General features: G+C 37.7%; 2 protein-coding genes across 7 annotated transcripts; one reads left to right on the top strand and one right to left on the bottom strand.

The window, feature by feature from the left end:
- Positions 1 to 3,132: 3,132 nt before the first annotated feature.
- LOC138130767 (vitellogenin-A2-like) lies at positions 3,133 to 7,952 on the bottom strand. The gene is made up of 4 exons (XM_069047397.1): positions 7,846 to 7,952; positions 4,870 to 7,598; positions 3,626 to 4,819; positions 3,133 to 3,571 (listed from the first exon to the last, which is right to left on the bottom strand). Exons 1-4 carry the CDS (start codon positions 7,874 to 7,876, stop codon positions 3,290 to 3,292), a joined length of 4,236 nt encoding a protein of 1,411 aa, XP_068903498.1. The 5' UTR covers positions 7,877 to 7,952; the 3' UTR covers positions 3,133 to 3,289.
- An 853-nt stretch (positions 7,953 to 8,805) lies between these two features.
- Positions 8,806 to 18,222, top strand: LOC138130768 (tetratricopeptide repeat protein 14 homolog). 6 transcript variants are annotated; one of them, XM_069047402.1, is made up of 10 exons: positions 8,806 to 8,922; positions 9,234 to 9,630; positions 9,686 to 9,814; positions 11,830 to 12,050; positions 13,126 to 13,263; positions 14,152 to 15,411; positions 15,468 to 15,548; positions 15,993 to 16,528; positions 17,152 to 17,218; positions 17,276 to 18,222. In XM_069047402.1, the coding sequence occupies exons 2-10, from the start codon at positions 9,247 to 9,249 to the stop codon at positions 18,063 to 18,065; spliced, it is 3,606 nt and encodes a 1,201-aa protein (XP_068903503.1). In that variant the 5' UTR covers positions 8,806 to 8,922; positions 9,234 to 9,246; the 3' UTR covers positions 18,066 to 18,222. The 6 variants fall into 6 exon arrangements, with proteins under 6 accessions (XP_068903503.1, XP_068903502.1, XP_068903500.1 ...); XM_069047401.1 differs by having other exon boundaries at positions 15,993 to 16,555; XM_069047399.1 differs by having other exon boundaries at positions 15,480 to 15,548; positions 15,993 to 16,555; positions 17,152 to 18,222.
- The last annotated feature ends 572 nt before the right edge of the window (positions 18,223 to 18,794 follow it).

Genomic DNA, 18,794 nt, shown 5'->3' with positions numbered 1-18,794 from the left:
TAGAGTAATTTTCAAGTGCCAACTTCATACATATATCATAGCAATAATAAGACACGTTGAATTGAACTTTAAGAGCCAAAGACGTATTTTGTAGATAGGGGCAACACCAAGAGATAAAGAAAAAACTTCCAGCACATTTAAATAACACAATAAGTATATTTAGAGTTCACATAAAACGTTTTTCTGCAGAAGAAATATTTATGATAATGCTTAAGAGTAAACAACTGTTGGGTCTTTGCACTTGGCAACAACATTATAATAATTTTGATGTTACTATTTTATCCTCGGATTTAAAAATAATTGTAATTATATAACTCAAACAGTTTTTGATAACCAGTTGATCTGGCAATTAACGTAATCGTTTTTACACCCAATATGTTTGGACTTGTCTTAGGTCCACTCATCTTATTGTTTTTATCACTTTTCTAGAAGCTTTCTTATTTATTATAGTCTTTGGAAATTGTCGTATGAAACCTCAATTTTTTCTCAATACTTATTTATTAATCGTGGAAATAATCTCTTATCTTGAGTACCGTTACACACTTTAGGTACTGTCCTGTAATGTCTCAACGATTAACCTCGACTGTAACAACGACCTTGCCATTTCTGCTTCTCATCAATCATACGGTAAACTCCGTACGGTGATAGATTGTATATTTTTAAATTCTAGTTCCAAAACATAAAGCAGTGAAAAATACTAAACTCTCCATCTCTTTTGTTTCACGTTATGTAGAAAACCGTTGTATCCCTGCAGTTTAATTCCCGCCACACTACTCTCTAGCTCTGTCTTCTGTCAAAAAACGTACAATCTATCAGAGTACGGAGTATACCATTATTTCCAGTTTGAAACTGAAACCATCAAACTCGAAATGAATTCCACTTTGAAGAAACATACTCCCCAGCGGGTTCTTATATTCTCGCACAAAAACATGACAGTAAACCCTTCATGATCCACTTGATCGTCTAATTTTGTTCGATGATTCTCACCAAAAGGCTCAACCTCAACACCACGAGCATGATCTAGCACTTTCACTGGCTGAAATTCGATTTACTGATTAACAACACTCGAAATGTTGTATTTATTTACAATCGCAGTTATTCGTCGAGAGTTTAATGTACACGACGACTTGGAGATCTTCATCTGCATCTGTCACATACAAGGTCCAGTCATTGGGTACTAATTCTAAGACTGTGTCCGTTTGATCGATGGAGATTGTGGTGAATACTACAACGGTCAACCCCTTCGTACGAGCGTCCAAAAGAGACCGAGGGTATAAAACGGAATTTTTCATTTGCAAAATAGTAGCAACAGATTTTTTTATATAACGTGAGAAATCTTTTTCTTCTTGCTCAGTTACGATGTCGCTGACCAAACCATCGGAATTATAGACTATTTTGAATGCATTCTGTAAATCTTCAGCTTTGACAGGTGCGGGAATACTTTGAGCTTGCTCTTCTTGGACTTGGTCAAATATTCCATTGTACATTATATTCTAGATCTTTAATTTTCACATAGGTGTGTCGTTGGCAAACTAGTGCCCGTTTTGATGATCGCTGTCCAATTATAGATTACTTCTTTGTTCGACTGCATCAATTGGTGGTTGAAAGCTTGTGATGTTGCGAACGCAAACCCAATCAAAATTTTTATATCGAATCTTATGTAATGCTGGAATTCTAAAAAATTGACACTCACCAATAAAGTAAAACACAGCCAGCTTCATCGTTCAAGTAACTGAAAATCAAGATGCAATAAATAGTGAAATTTTCCTTCAAACACATTTTTTTAAATATTGACTGAATGATAACCTCATTAGGGCAGATTATTTTTGGATTTAAGGTGACTTTGCATAATGAGCTTTTTGAACTTTTAATTTAATCTAATAAAATTTCAATAAATATTTCCACACAAAATTGAAAAATGCACTTTATCTTCAACCGGTCGAAAATCGCGGCTTTGTATATCTCCGAAGAAACGATTGAAGTGGCTTTTTTGTAAAAGGACTTGAAATACTTCAAATCCAAGGGGTTGAAATGTCCACAGGCGGCTCGACGGAGTCAAATGTAAGGTCATTTGAAGCATTTCTCATGATTTATTTATTCAATAATAATTACACGAAATATTTAATAATTAAATTATCCCTATTAAAAAAGCCTCTAAAAAGCGAAATAACGAAACTATTATAGTCCAATTTTTACCCTTTGGCGATGACATCATTATCTAGTAACTTCACGTATGTTTGAGCTAGGATCAGAAACAAATTTGAATTGATCATAAAGAACTATAGGCCCGGTTGTATAAAGCGATGCCAAGTCGTTAAAGTTAAGATAATGTCAAGCGATCTGATTAGAGGATATTTAACATTTTATTTGAATCGACCAATCAAATGGGCGGATTTCCGACTTGACGCGTTGTTAGCTGACACGATGTTAACTAAGCTTTATACAACCGGGCCATAATGTTTCAAATTTGTTGACAATTGCTTCGAAAGGTTCTGTTTGTAATCAATGTAATAAGTGAAAGAAATTAAAAATTGTCAAATTGACAGGAGCATAAAATAACCTCAAAGTGACTGGCAATAAATAAACGTGCCCTTTTTTTTCGTTTTTTTTTCTGTCTCTGTCGTTTCAATAAAGAGAAAGCGAGGAAGGAAATTGTGACGTCACCTCAAAAGGGTAAACATTGGACTTTACAGAATATTTAAGCGGTGTCACTGTGGTGTAGCACGAGTCGCTCATGTGCATGAAAATTATTTAGCAAGATGACTTTAGTAGACTTTACTAATATTATTGAACCTTCAAGTAGGTGCTAATAATATTGCAACAAGAGAACTAGGAACTGGTGCCTTAAAATTTGAAAATTGTCATTTTACTGTAACTGCAGTAAAAGAAAATAAATGAGCTCATGTCCGATTTTTTTTTGTGATGCGCTTAAAGAAATATTATATATTATTCAGAGTAGAAGGTCTTTTTGTGCTTCGCCCAGTTGCGACCTCGACTTCGCCTCGGTTTTCGATCTCTGGTCCTAGCACAAAAAAACTTCTTCTTCACTTCTAGTCTTACGTAATCTAGTATTATGTTGCAGTTTGGTAAACCTCAGTATAGGGTAAAAAAGTGGAATTGAAATAAAAAAAATTTAATTTACAAATATTCTCCTTTTTGTGTATCAAAATTGCAAACTGCACTCGTCCATACGTCCATACGAGATTTTATTTTTTCTTAGTTTATTTGTTGAAAGAAAAGCTCTGGCGAACAACTGTTGCTTATAATAATTATTTTACAAATAAAAGGTTTACTCATTCGTTGAGACTTGTTGCTTGTGACAATGACCATCTACTTTGATCATTTTAGATGTAACAAACACCACATGATGAGCATCATATACGAAGTAAATTCCACCATCTGGAACTGACACTACCAGCGAATGACCTCCATTTTGATCTTCTAATATGTCATAATAAATCCACCTTAAATTTTGTTTATCTGTTGTAACTTGACCATCCACAGAAATTTTATAACCTTCTCCATCTGGTACTACTTCCAAACTGTGGCTACCTCGGACGACTTTGGCCCCCTAAAATGACGCAACATTACGAAACCAGATTTTATCAATTATCAAATTTTTTACTATCGTATTCGTTGCAATTTCTTTGAGATATATGGCTAGGTACACATTGTATGCATACGTGTGTCCAACGAATAGAGACCAATGTTTTGGTACCGCTGCTGAAACGAGCTCGTCGTTAAAGTAAAGATGATCCGGGTGGACAACACAACGATTCATCCAACCAGGATTTAAGAACAGTTGAGAGTAGGCAAGAGAATCAGGAACTGCCCCGAACGAACTGCAGTATTTTGTCGGTACAGTTAGAGAATAGACGTTCTGATGGGTTGTTACTTGCACATTTACTTCTTGTGACCGCATGGGATACACAACATCAATTTTTAAATTGCCATCTTGAATTGTATCATTGTGGTTGTCTCCACACGTGTAGTCAGATTCGTAGTAAGTCTTCAACTTGTCCCACCCACTTACAAAAACCTTCTTAAATTGGTCCGGTACGTTTATGGTTTTGACATTGTACACGTAATGTCTGACAGTACTGTGGTCAACTAGGCACTGGAAAGTGTAGTAGTACGGAATGGTATATGGAACGACATATTGACAACTTTCGTATTTGTGATGACCGGTTTTCTGTTCCAGAGATCTTTGTCCGGTCATTGCAATTTGAATTTTTCCGTTTGCAGGACATCTACTACTGTCAGTCGTTTCACCCATCAGAACATTCAAAATACCAACCACTCCGTTCGTGTTCCAAATTTTCTCTCCTTCGAGACATATTTTGTAGTCGTTGTGGCCTGGAATAACGCGACTCAAAAATAATTTTACGCTGGAAGCACTCAAGTCGGCCATTATGTCAAAGATTCCAGTAAGATTCCAACCTTTTAAGATTTCTTGTTTGTCGTTTACAATTTTGTATTTCAAAAGAGAATACAACAGGAGTCGGGGAAAATGATTTTTATCGATATAATTCTTCCTCTCAAAACTGAAGAACAAGACGATTTTGCTTACGTTGTATTCGTGGCTTGGTTCGATTTTCACAATAAATCCATACTTTCCTGAATCTGGCAAGAGTTGAATGTAGCCCATCCAGTTATCTAAGCTTAACCATAAGAGTTCCCTAAACGAATTGGCATGTTTGGTGGAAGGTTGGGAGAAGAGTTGTTTTAAAGAACGATTGGACAAGTAATTGTCGCTGTCGTAGACACCAACGTACACTTTATGGCCGCTGTTCAAATCGTCTTGGTCCATCAATGTATACTGAAATTTGTAACAATCACGAAAACAATGGATTACAATTACTTACTTACTTCATTTCCATCTTGCACCCCATCGTTGACAATCTGGTACCTCTTCGCATGTGGACTAGACTTTGCCAAGATGTTCCCGTTGTAGTTGTCTCTAACAAATACCATTTGCTTGACATGACTTCTAAATCCTGCAATATTTCTTTCAACGCTCTCGTGTTTGATCCAAGACAATTGTGCAATTACTGTTTGGGTGTTCAAAGTCAAATTAAGATTTAGAGGAAAGACGGAGTCGTAGGAGTGATATCTGTTTATTCCTTGCCACAGATCACTGACCGGGTTGTAGAAAGTTAAACCGTGACGGTAATGACCCCATGTGACAACTTTACCATCCACCTGAATATTGACATCGTTGTTGATAAGATGATTCGAAAAATTAAAGCTTATCTGATAGACACTCGGTTCCAGAAACTCCCAAGTAGCAGGAACACCCAAATCAGTAGGAAACAAACTCCGGTGGTACCAGTTGTAACTCATATAAAGCAGCTTCTTTGACATTTGCCACGTGTCCGCAAACAACTCTAGAATTGGCATGAGATCCTCCACGTTGTTTTCGTTGATGAAATATATGTTCAAGAGTTGTCCACGTTTGAGAATACCAATTTCAACATGAAGTCTTGTTCTCAGATCGTCCAAAAGTTCGTAGAAGCCACGATCCTCGTTTCTTCCGTCGTGCACCTTCACATAAACCATGAACTCCTCTTGTCTCAAGTTGAATTTCTGCGACGTCACAAAGTAGGCATGAATTCTCGAACGGTTGGTTTTCAGAAAGTACTTTTCCATCATAGCACCGAAGCCGTGATTGGCATCTGTATAATCGTGGAACGTGGCCGAGGAGACTCCATGACTGGGTGGTGGACTGAACTTCAACATCTGGGCCAGCTTGACTCGCATTTCTTTGATGCCAGGGTCTTTTGATTGAACCAAGGCTTGCATGTAAGTATAGTGAAAGTGGTACAGTTCCGTATCTCGATCAGTTAGTAGCAGTGAAGCCATATCTGTCAGTCTCGAGTGACTGGGTTGACTCTTCATGATGTAGTAGTAAGCTACGCATCTCATTTCTGTAAGTTCGTCCGGATTTGCAAAAATCGGCCAAAGAGTCTCCATTATCAGATCTGGATCTGATCGAGAGCTGGAGACAATCGCGGGGGACGCCGCCCACATACTTACAAAACGTAAGTGTTGATTGCTCCACAATTCTCCGTTAAAAGCGGGGAGCAGGAGCTTGACGATACTTGGAAGTTTGGTGTTGTGCAACGCAAGAGCGTACATCAGCTGGACCTTGTGGTCGCTGGAATTTACGAATTTCTCTACAAATTCGTTCACGTACTTGTCATAAACTTCCAGAGATTTTTTTCGATTTCCAGCAGGTCTCTTGGCGATGTATGATTTGTGAATGAGACTACCAAAGGTTAAAATCGCAACTTTTCTCACATTCCAACTAATACTCTCGTTTAAGTAAATCAATTCTTCTAACTTTTGAAGTGTTCGAACCGGCGGTTTAACATTTTGCCACATGTGTTGTAACAGTTCTACAGCAGTTGCATCGTCGACCGCCTTGTCGACAACCAAATTCTTGACGTGCACTATCGCAGCTTCTGTTCCTACGAGTGGAAGAGTGTGGTAAAATATTTCTAAAGCATCATCCGACAATGTATTTTGCAATTCCTTCAGCTTTTCAATGTTAAATGTCATTAACAGTCTTTGCACTCTATTGACAAGTTGTCCGTGTTTGCTGTCAGGTGGTTTGGTGTGAATGTGATTTTCTTGAAGGTACTGAGATATATCTTCTAACATTTCCCGAACGATTGGAATAAGCTTCTCATAATTGACAATATGTCGTCCGTTGGTTACGTCAGCACTGCCCCCATCGTGCGGTCTTTCAAAAGCGTGATAAGTTAAATGATCGAACTGATCAGACTCGATTTGAAATCGTTGCTGAATGGGAACACGATCAACAAGATCGAATGTTTGACTGACTAGAATGAACTGAGCATCTGACCGAGATTCGAACGGAGAATAAATTACAGCACCACTAGTAACAATGCTTTTGACAACAGGAATGTCTTCTCTAGCGATGACATATTTCTTCTGACTGTTTTGAACCAGATTTTGCTCGTATTTAAGATCACAGCGACCAAAATCGCTATTAGTGACAAACAAATTACTCAGTTCTCGTGGATCATTCAACTCTTGAGATTTGTGCACTTCGATGGTGGCATTATCACGAGGAAAAACATTGTATAAAACTTTACCGTAACCGTAAATAGAATTCTCCTTAACAACGAAAGCTTGCGAATGAGGATAGTCCTTTTTGAAGACAGCAATGTTCACTTGAAAGATGGTAGCAATAGCTCGTTTGATATTACGCGAAAACTCTTTTTCTTCGGCTGCAGTGACAATCCCTTCTGCTGAACCGTCAGGATTGTAGACAATTTGAAAAACGTGTTGCAAATCTTGCATCTCATCTGGCAGAGGCAGATCTCGAGCTTGGTTTTCATGATTATGGTCTAAGATTCCATTGTAGAGCTTATGAGACAAGTTTTCAATTTTTACAAAAAGCGAGTTGTTACTGGTTTGGAGGTGGATTTTTCCATGGAGGATAAGTTGGGATGCGTATGTGGCCGGGAGATTTGTGCCAGCTTTGATAAGTGCCTGCCAGTCATAAATTAGTTCTTTATCCCACGATTTTAACAGATGGGAGGCGTTTGTAATTGATAGCGTCGCTATAACTGTAATATAATCAATAGCTATAAATATATAAAAAGTGGATGTGAGCGTCCGAAGAATAAAAATGAGTAACAAATCAATCCATCGGACCCTGTAGACTTTTTTGAAACTTTAAAATTAAAAAGGAATTGAAATTTGATAACATCAACGGAGCGATAGTTTTTCTTAATTATTTGAAAACTGTGTTAGTTCAGTAAATGATTAACAACAGGGAAAGAAGAAATATTCACTGAAGAATCAAAAACTTACATGCAAAAATTAAAAGTCGTTTTCTCTGCATTACTAGTATAACTGATTCTTTACAATAAACTGAGATTTTTATATTATTTTTCGCCACATTATATGGTATCTAATTATATATTTTTTTATAATTTGATTATCAATTTTATTTGATAGCCAGTTGACCTAATGTCTGTTTTCCAATTTATTGAGTTGGTGTGATAATTTCAGCTAATTTAATCACTTAATAATAATAATAAATACTTCCTATATACCAACAAATAGAAACCAAATTAAAAATGCATTTTACATGTTTTACAAGGAAAATAAGCATAGTTGATAATTAAAACGGTATATCACAACTAATAGAGAGTTTTTAACTTATTGCATCAGTAAATAAGTTCTTATGTAATGAAGTGGTGCTGACATTGTTATTAATATACCTAGGTATTTGTCAAAGATAATATTTTTTACAATAACCATGGCCAACTGTATCAAAACGCTAGGCGCTTAGTGTTTTGACACAGTTGGCCATGCAATAACTTATATCAAAACAAAAATATTTGTCTCAGAAAAAAAACGAAATCACATGTAATCTGTCATAACTTATATTAATTCCACAGATAAAATAAAGAAACATCCTGTATCCTTATATTACGAGTACATTGGGACATTTTTGATGTTTGATATTTTATGGGGTCAAATAGACCTGTTTATAGACGAATTATGGTCTCTAGAGGCTTTGATTTAAAGAATTTATCTTATACCTAATATACATAGATAACCTCCATATTTCACTCCGCTTCTTTTAGTTCTGTTTTACTTTTTAATTTTTTCCACTTTTGTAGATACATTTTGTTGACTTCTATTTGTGAATTTTTATCATAATAAGTTGTTAGCAGAATAATTATTTATTTATTTAAACTTAATTCGTCAAGAATTTAAAAAACTTAAATTTGAATTTGCCGCTGATTATTTATCATCCAATCGGAAATTGCGCAGACGAGTTTTTATTGGTCGGCAAACAAGGATGTGTCATAGAGAATGCACATACACTGTGAGTCGGCGTTAACTGTTCTCCATAGCTTTGTTATAAGTTATTGCAGGGTAAGTCTCGAATTTTACAGCATTATAAAATAATTCCATCTCTTCTAGGATTTCATAAGATTGTTTATTTGTATTTTGTTGTGTAAATTTTTAAAAGAGACGCCACGAAAGGACCGTCTTGACAGATAAAATTGCCTTGTAATTTCTCTTGCCTTATCAACATATCAACTAGAACTAGACGCCATCTTGTCCACTGGGACGTACCCAAGAAATGTCTTTTAAGTCGCAGTTTTTAGGTTTTTGAGACTTATTAATTTAGCGAAACGCGCGTTCTATCAATTCATTAATCCGAATTCGTAATGATTCCGCAGGCTTGAAGCTTGGATGAGCGAAACACAACACTCCGCCATGGAGTCGTTGAACGCGAACCTCGTCAGCCAATCGATGAATTTCAATGGGCAACAGATGCAAAAACTGTGGGAAGCGGAATATGGCGAGAACGATTTGCATCGTAGGAACGTCAAGGACCTTAGCTTTCAAGTGTACAGTGAAAGGCAGAAGTACCTGTCTTTCCAAGATCGAGGAAAGCGCCTCAAGCTACAGCAGTTTATTGTGAAGAAGGCCAACATGCTCTTCTCGACCGAGCCTTCAGATTTTGAATACAAGCCGGAAGAGGGCCAAGTCGCTGAAGACACGTACGCCATAATGCCCCCATTTGAGACATACCTTAATGTTGACAAACAGAATCGACTAAAATACTTTTTTAAGGTTGGTGCTTTGAAATTCATTGGAAATGGATTTTATCGTGGATTTTTTATTACAGAATGTGAAAGTAGGTGATTTGATTATTGGAACTATTGTGAGCAAAACCCAGTCAGGGATGATGCTTAAAGTTCTTTGTACAGCAGGACCTGGTGTTACTGTTACCTATGCTGCAGACATCAATGTTAAAGTAAGTATCTGTTACATAATCACTTGATAGGTAAGAAATCATGTTTTTATTTCATAATACAAGAAATAAATATACTGAAAATTGTATCTTTAAAAAATAATTACAAGAATGTTGAAGTTACTGTTACTACATTTTTGTATTTTCTTTTTTACTTACATGTTTTGTAAGTGAATAGAAATATCGTGGTTTTTCGCATAGCGGCTGTGGGTGCGTTTGTATCTACCTGCGGAAATTTTTTTCAGGATAATTTCCGCAAAAACACCGATTTGAATTATTTTTTTTGTACAAAATGTTTGACTCAGTAGGCGCTCCATGCTTATTGTTTTTCATGCCAAACAGACCGGTGACTGGAAATATACGCAATGTTATGCAATTTTGTTTTTCACTGAACTTCTGCAAAAAAGCATCAATTGGATTATTTCTTTAAGTAAAATATTTGATCTAGTAAGGACCAAGGCCTATTAACTTTGGTGCAAGTCGAATTAGCTGTTTTGAAAATAGGCGCAATATTGCAATTATCGGGTGCCTAAATAAAAATATGATCAAGAGTGCAATGTCATAAATCCCTGCTTATGCAACCTTGGGGTTGCATATTCATTTAATGCACTACTTTTAAAAGAGTAGGTTTTTTTTCAAAAGTAAATGATATGAAGTATTACGAAATGGTTTCATTTCAATTCAACTAAACAAAAGGTATTTACGACAGAAAGTTGTTTTCTCAACAGGCGTAAGATCAAAGGTGAGTGATCGTTGCAATGGTTTGTCGCACAGATTAAATGTTAAATATTCTTGACCAGATGTTCAAACAATATTTAGTGCCTATCTGAGTATCGTGTAAGGGCTTTCAGGTAAATTCTACTTATGCTTCAATTAAAAATTATTTTGGAAGATCTTTTATGGTTATCCATTCCGATATTTATTTGTTTAAGAAACAATTTTTTTTGAGAGGATTTTCCTTGCCATTGAACGTGGAAACGCTGCAAGCATTCGGGGCACTTTTCCAGATTCCGCATTAATAATATGTAACGATGCAGACATCATTATAGCAAAAAAAAAATCAATTATTATCTCGTGAAACGAATTACTTTTCAAAATATCATGATTCATCATTCGACCGGGAAAGATAAATCGTAAACTCCAATATAGTCTGTTGATAAAAAAGAGCATTATTCTTTTTAAGTGATAATGCACAATTCCAGACGTTCGTGGGATCTATCCACAATTCAGTTAATTAAATCACAAATTCTATCACATTGATTATCGATTTCAATTTGTGATGTTGCAAGGACTTGTGTTGTGATTTTGAAGAGATTGAATTTCATTTAACTTGTTTGGTTTCTTTTTGTTTTTTCCGGGACATACAAGGTGGCGGGTAGTAATGAGTCTACGTCATTAAATACTAACCTTACAAAGCAATTTCCCCTAGTTTCTGCTGCAAAGTAAAAAACACGGCGTGCGGGAAATCGTTTTTTGCGCACTCCGAGGACAACCGGGAAATACCGATTATGAGGCTCAAAAAATAATTAAAAACTAGACCAACAGTAAGAAATTACTTTTTTAAGTTTCCATTTATTTAGGGAGATTGCTTTTTGATTGTTTTTCATGCATTGTTCTTTCAATTTTTTTTATCTTTTTTAAATTTTTTATCTTCATTTAGTTTCCGTCGTTTTTTCTCACAATTTTTCCCCCTTTGAAATAAGGCTGAACTCGAGATATGAGTTAGCAATTTATTTGCCGATATTTAATTTAGTAATAGAAAAACAGCGTTTTTAAAAAGTGTTTATTAATTCTGAAGTACAAAAATTTAACAACAGGTTTTGGACAAGATTGATGGTTACATCTAAAAACTCACAATTCATATGTATAAGTGTTGAAAAAAAAAACGTTGTGCCCTGGGAACTATCACATCTCACGAAATATAGAAACGATTTACCTCAAGATAACAATGTCGTTTCATTTTAACGTATTATCAATTATCATCAGTTGTAGGTAGGTTAATAGTTATATTGTTTCAGGCGTTCTGTCCGGTGGCAAACATAATACCGGCAGTTGATAAGAAGGGCATAACACGCAGCTACATGATGAATGATTCTGTGTGCTGCGAAGTAATCGAAAAAATTCCGGACTCGGATAAGATGGTCTGTTGCATGAAGGGCACACCGAGAAAACCTAACGAACCTGAACGTCGCCCACCACTCGGATTAATCAGTGCCGATGATTTCCCATTGGTGTACAAGTAAGTGCTGTTCGAATTCGCCCCGGGGGGGAATAACGTTCTTTTCAGTAGTTGTGTTTTTGGGTACAGCATACTAAATGTCTTTCACACACGTTTCATAAAAAAAATTATCCCATGATGTTAACACGTTTGGTTTTGTTTTTGTGGATGGAATTGAATCGAGAGAAGTCTTCATTCGAAGCCTAATTGACATATTTTTTCTTTTTAGAAGGTTTTATATTTAAGTAAAACCATATGTTAAATAGAAAAACAGAAATTCTCACCATTCAAAATATAAATAAAAGTAAATGACAGTAACGATGAAATTAACGTATGTGTTTGTGTGTACACACGATCCTAATTGCACTGTGGGTTTTATCGCAACGTACATAATTGCACAAATCCCTATGTGTTTAAAACGATGATCATTCTAAGAACCGAATCAGGTGAGACATTTTTTTGTCCATTACAAGTCGACTTTGTTGCACTAATTAACAAATTTGCTGTATCCTGTGGTATTTTGAATGTACGCATTGCTTATAAAGACTGTTTTCCACAGTATCGATGAAAAAACCCGAAAAACGCACATATGTATAGTAATTTAAAAAAGTTGAGGAAATAAAGAGGTTTAATTTTGTGTATCCGATAAAAATTAAGGAGAATTTTTTATTGAATCTACAAATTTATTTGTAAAATGTTGTATTAAACAACACATAGGATGGGACTGTTTGAGTTTCAGACGATCTCCCGGTATGTATGACTTAATTTAAGGGATTGCAAATAATACATTTTAAGGATAGCGTGTTTGTGAGTCTGGATACGCTTACAACGGAAGGACCAAGATTTTATATTTAACTAAAAATTGAATGGACCTCTACGGATAAAAAAGTCATTTCGCAAATTTACTATTCTAAAAACCGGCACCGTTTTCTATTACGTAAAGATGGAAAAACCTTCGAAACTTCCTGACTCACAAACAAATGCAGCAGGTATAATGAAGATTATCAGATTTTTTTTTTTTGTGGCAGATCGACCCTCTCGGAGGGCACAAATTTAGGACTTGGGAGTGAAAACGTTTTTTTTCTTTCACTTTCAGAAAAGCGTTGGATCACAAGAACGAAAGCTATGACACAGTCTTAGAAAAGAGCATTGGCTTCAACAATCCAAATAACATTTCGTACTTGGCCGGAGTTCTGGGTATTAAAGAGCACTGCACCCTGATGAAGGGACTCAAGTAAGTAAACTCTGTCCACTGATAGATTGCTTGACATAAATGTTACTAAAAGTATTCACTCTGCGCTACAAAAAATAGATCCGGCGCGAAATTTAAAAAAAATGAAAGAACAGGTTTACACGTGATGTTTTATTATTATTCTGCATGTTTGCACTTAGGAAAGACGAAAGAAAACTTCAGTATAGCAGGGGTAATATATTAGGTTTTATTAATACAGGGTATTTCACGAGTGATAATGTGCCCGACGGATTTAAAAATGCAACGCACAATACATTTTCGAATTTCCGAAAAAAGCTGGCTACTGAAATGAAAATATCCAGCTTTTTTCGGAAATGGCTAAAACAAACAAGAGATTATTTAATATTTAATGCATGAACAAAAATTACCTCTGTATCATTTTCGATGTTTGTAATGTCACTTAAAGTGTTCATCATGCTAGATTCTTGAGATACGCACTCACTTCACAAATTCAAAAAAATCAACAAAAATCGCAAAACAGCAACACGCTCAAAACTAATAACTTTGAAAACCAGAGGAACGCAAAACAAAGCTCTAAAGATGAAAAATCACAAATCTAAATGCTGAAATCACTTGACAGCCTTGACAATTTCAAATTTGAAATGTCATATAATTTATTTTTCGCCTGTGTTTCATAAGAACCAATGAGAATCAGTGGCGCGAAAGTTTCAAGATACTACCAACACAATCTATGATAGTTTGTTAATATTTTAATGTTATGGTTTGGCGATTTTTGTTATCTACGGATATTTAAAAAAGTGCATTCTATCAGTGGATGTAGTCTACTACGGTCACGTGTTAGATTCTCGATTCGATTTCGCGTCGTGGCCCCGCTTAGACTAGTTGCTCAGTGTCGACGTTTGTTCGTAGGGGACGCTTTTCCGAAAACGAATACGCCAATGAGCTGCGTCAGGTGCAGGCGAGCAAGTGGGCGTACCGTAACGTGGCCGACGGCATCGACCATTTCAAAGCCGGAAAACACGTCGAAGCGTTTCAATGTTTAAACAAGGCCTTAAATATTGATCCGAAGAATGTGGAAGGTTTGGTGGCACGTGGCGCCCTCTACGCCAACAGCGGAAACTTTCAAAAAGCCATTGCCGACTTTGAAACTGCTCTCAAACTCAACCCCAATCACGGCAACGCTCGTAAGTATATGGGCGAGACGCTTGTAGCTCTCGGAAGGAGTTACGAAGAAGAAGACAAGATCGACGAAGCCAGAAAGTCCTACCAGAGCTGTCTGAGTTTGATTCCGCACCACGAAGAGGCACAGAACTCTTTAAAGTTTCTGAAGAACAAAACATCGGCTACGAAAAATTTGATCGAACCTACTGAACTACTGCTGCCTAATTTGTCGACGACTGCTAAGAGCACCGACGTGAACGATGCACTTAAACAATTGCTCAAGACTGAAGACGAAGAGAAGAAGGAAAAGAAAAAGAAAAAGAAGAGCAAGAAAAGGAAGAACAGGAGACATTCGAGTTCTAGTTCCAGTACTAGTTCGTCGGCAAGTAACGAAAGTTCGAGTAGTTCGTCTTCAAGTAGTAGTGATTCCAGTTCGAGTTCTGGAGATAGCGACTTTAAAAAGCGCAAGAAGCACAGATCGAGATCGCACAGGCGCGAGAAACAGAGTTCTTTGAGTCCTCTCAGTAAACGGATGGCGATGATGGATCAGTCGCACGACACTCCGAACACTTACACGTTCAACAAGCCGGCGGCGAGTACCGCCATGTTCGATTTTAATCTAGAACAACCGGCCGAAACACAAAAATCAACCGACATAAATTACGAACAGAGGTTGAGGATGTTTCTGCAAGAAACTAAAGGCGATTCGGATTATGAGGAAAAGGTAAGGAAATTTTTAGAGGAGAGTTCGAAATGGAAGAAAGAGAAACGCGGCGATGAAAAGAAAAAGAAACGAAAGAAGGACAGAAAGAACAAAAAGGAAAGCAAAAAGAAGAAGAAGGAGAAGAAACTGAAACGGAAAGGTTTCGATTTGAGCGAGTTCGAAGATCACAAGAAGTTGAGGGATGCGATCAAAAAGGAACTGAGCAAGGGGAAAAAATCCAAGAAACATAACATACCCTCCGACGAGGACGAATACTTCCTACAGAAAGCCGGATACACCAAGAGGTAAGGATTTTGTTCGATGTTAATTTCATAAATATATGGTGTTCATCTACATGTAGGTTCATTGACAGCTTGCCTGATTTAGAGGAGCTGGAGTCGAAATTGAATGCCTACTACGCAATGGAAAAAGAATCGAAAAGGTAAGAGTTTCGACGGTGCTTACAAAAAGCACAAAACAGATATTACACCACTCCTGACGTCCACGTGATTAACAATGAGTTTTTTTTATCTTGCACTAAAAATGCTCCGACATTATAGTGTGTCTAGTTGATGAATTTTTATTATCAATACGATTGTAATCGGTATGAATGAAAAGTGACAAAAAAAATTAATTCAAAACTTAACGTGTTACATAAATGCTGATGAAATCAAGTGGGTTTTTTGCAGAGCAAAATTATAGATTTTTATTTAAAAAAAAATTGATGGATTATTAGTTGAGAAACTTTATAATGAATCGGAAATTTAGGAGCGTTGAATTCGTTTTACAATAACGCGTACTTGCAAAATTAATGTATTTGTTGCATTTATAAAATGTTGCCTTTATTGGCCACGACTATTTTGCCAACAATTTTTCCAATTTACAGGAGTGAACTTAGCGAAAGTCCCAAACGCGGCCTCCTCGACTCGCCGTCGCCCACCCGCGAACAGAAAGCCCGTCAAGCCGTGGCGGAAGCGACAGCGTCGGCCGGTAGCGCCTCCAAGTGGAAGATGCAAATCAGCGCCCAACCACCACCGTCCACCAGCAGCGGCAGCGGTTCGCGCTTCAAGAAGAAACCAGATCGCGAAGAGTGGAAAGAGGAGCAACAGATGATGGACAAACGAGCCATGATGGCCGGCAAAAACGGCACTTTCGAAGAGTCGCCGAGAAAAGGTGGCGGTCAGCAGCCGGTACCGTCGCCTGAAAAGAACATGAGCGTTCGCAAAGCGATGGCAATGAAAGAACCGCCACCGAAGAGACCTGATTCGCCGAAGAAACCGAAACTGATGCCGCCAGTGCCACAAATCAAACCTCTGGTTAATCCGGGACAAGTGGTCTTGGATAAGTTCGGTAATTTCAGGTTGATGACGCCTCCCGAACTGAAGAAAGGACGTGAAGGAGATATGCCGCCGTTACCACCAGGTGCTCCTCCTAAAGGACCTGTCGCAGGTAGAGCTCAGTCTTTTGACGGATGGCTAAAACTCCTCTTCGTTAATGCTGTTGGGTCATTTTTTTTTTTATTTAATTCTTGCTGGTTGATTTATCATAGGCATGTGGCATGGTTACTTTTGTCATCCTGATGGGCTGAGCTTTGCGTCGTGTCTTAATTTTTGATTTTGAATGAGATTTGTTCCGATTCGACCTGTCCCGTAACTTCCTTAAATTATTTTTCAATTATTTTCTCGAAGACGATTTACTAATCTTTCATTTCTGTAAGGATTTATGTTAAATTTTTTTCTGGAACTGGAAATCAAGGTCAGAGCTTGAAAGTTGTTTGAAGTAGATGATTCTAAGACAATTAGTCTCCGATCGTTTTGAATTGTCCACCACAAAAAAGGTGGCAGTGAAAAGGCGACGCGTGGATTGATTCGTACATTATGAAAATCAATTGAAGTTGTCATTTTTCACATTTGAAGCCTTTCTGGAATCAATCTGCGAGTCGGCTTTTATTCTTTTCGGCCGAGCGGAACGCAAAATTGCCAAAACAGTCGGTGACTAGTTGCGAAAGGGCTTACGTCAGTGAGTAAAAATGTGTTTTGCTGTAGGTCGCCGCCCCCCCGAACCGCCCGGCCGCCCTCGATCCGACAGTCGCTCTCCGAAGAGACACAGCAGGTCGCGTTCGCACGGCAAATATAGCCGCTCCAGATCATCAAGCGCGTCTCGTTCCAGATCTCGTAGTTATCGGAGCCGTTCTCGGTCCTATTACAGCCGTTCCAGATCCCGGTCCGGTTCGTACTATTCCCGAAGCCGTTCACGATCTCGCAGCTACTCCGGCGACAGACGTCGCTACCGCCGAGGCGGTTTCAGAGGCCGCTACAACGACAGAGGTACCTACTACAAGCCACGCTTCCAGAATCCTCGCAACAACATCCGCGGTAGAGGTGGCGGTGGCTACTACAACCGGGATGCCAGGTATAACGATAGGGAGTACCGAGGACGTGGCAGGCCGTATAATAACTATAACAACAGAGGCGGAAGAAGGCCGAGAGGCCGTTACCAAAGAGGAGGTGGCTACAGGGAGTACAGAGATAGAAGGGATTACAGGAGCAGGTCGCGAGACAGGAGTAGGTCGTTCAGTGGAAGCAGGGATAGGGATTCGGACGAAGCGATGAAGAAAGTCGCGAACGTCGACAAGGATAAGGTCAATAAGTATATGGATAATGACGGAGAGCCGATCAGGCACGAAGGGCCGCTCTCCGAAGGAGAGGACAGAGATGATTATACCACCGGCGAAAAATTCGTCGATAGAGAAGCTTTCGGCGGAAAGTGGACTGAAAAAGAAGACGGGGGACCGGATAATGGCGGGGATGGCGAAGCGAGTTCCAGCAAAATGGACAAATCTAACATTCCATCCGAAAGTAACATTGAAGAGATGGACAAGTTTTTGACTAAAGTTAAGAAAGACAAAAAAGAAGAGATGATGGAGAGGAACAAGGATTTGTTAAAAAATAAAGCATAATCATTATAAGGATTTTAGGTGTTAGAATGTTTATTAAACAGGAACTTTTTTTTAAACACAGGTTCTAACTTTCCAATCCTAAATAGTCGACGTAATTGTATTGTTTTTAGTGTTCTATTGGATTATTTTTGAGTAATTAATAAAGTGTAGCAAACTCGCCGTGAATTATTTATTATTATCAGGTAAACCTATCTCGGTCCTAAGATAGAGCAAATGGTGGTGTCATGTCGGTGTTGATAATGAAGATAAAATCTTCACGAATCCGCGTTCGCCATTTGAAGGAAATGGTGCGTATGCAGCATATTGTTATCGTACCAGTGCGCTTTTCTTATTCTCCTAAAAGTGAGGCGGTTTTACGGGGAAAACGTAAAGAATTGGGATATTACGTGGTTGCGTCAGAGCGATGTAAATTTTTTTTGATTTGACAAATATTACATCATTAAATAGGGTTTTTTTAAAATTATTGAACAACGCAAGAATTAATTTATTGTATTTTAAAAATCAACACGGGTCTCTTTCGTGGTTGCTAAAGTTTGCAAAATATTTTCCTCGTTATCGTTGGAGCGAGCCCTTTGAAAGCGGTGCAGTTTAATTACAGCCCCAGATTACAATTTTGAATGAATTTTCGTTATGTAAATTCCTTCAATTAAACCGCATTATACCCATGTTGAGACATAATGGATAATTTAGCCCATTGTTATTTGGCATCATAAAGGCCACAATAGATTT

Source organism: Tenebrio molitor, chromosome 5 (assembly GCF_963966145.1).
Source record: "Tenebrio molitor chromosome 5, icTenMoli1.1, whole genome shotgun sequence".
Lineage (NCBI taxonomy): Eukaryota > Metazoa > Arthropoda > Insecta > Coleoptera > Tenebrionidae > Tenebrio > Tenebrio molitor.
This window is presented reverse-complemented; position numbering and strand designations above follow the sequence as displayed.

What these genes read in the sequence shown, in the direction of transcription:
- LOC138130767 (XM_069047397.1), bottom strand. Translation starts at nt 7,876, where the DNA reads ATGCAGAGAAAACGACTTTTAATTTTTGCAT. An exon ending in ACGACTTTTAATTTTTGCAT is followed by an intron (nt 7,599 to 7,845) that starts GTAAGTTTTTGA and finishes ATTATATTACAG; the next exon opens with TTATAGCGACGCTATCAATT. An exon ending in AAATTGCAACGAATACGATA is followed by an intron (nt 3,572 to 3,625) that starts GTAAAAAATTTG and finishes GCGTCATTTTAG; the next exon opens with GGGGCCAAAGTCGTCCGAGG.
- LOC138130768 (XM_069047398.1), top strand. Translation starts at nt 9,247, where the DNA reads ATGAGCGAAACACAACACTCCGCCATGGAGTCGTTGAACGCGAACCTC. An exon ending in GACTAAAATACTTTTTTAAG is followed by an intron (nt 9,631 to 9,685) that starts GTTGGTGCTTTG and finishes TTTTTATTACAG; the next exon opens with AATGTGAAAGTAGGTGATTT. An exon ending in ATGGAAAAAGAATCGAAAAG is followed by an intron (nt 15,549 to 15,992) that starts GTAAGAGTTTCG and finishes TCCAATTTACAG; the next exon opens with GAGTGAACTTAGCGAAAGTC.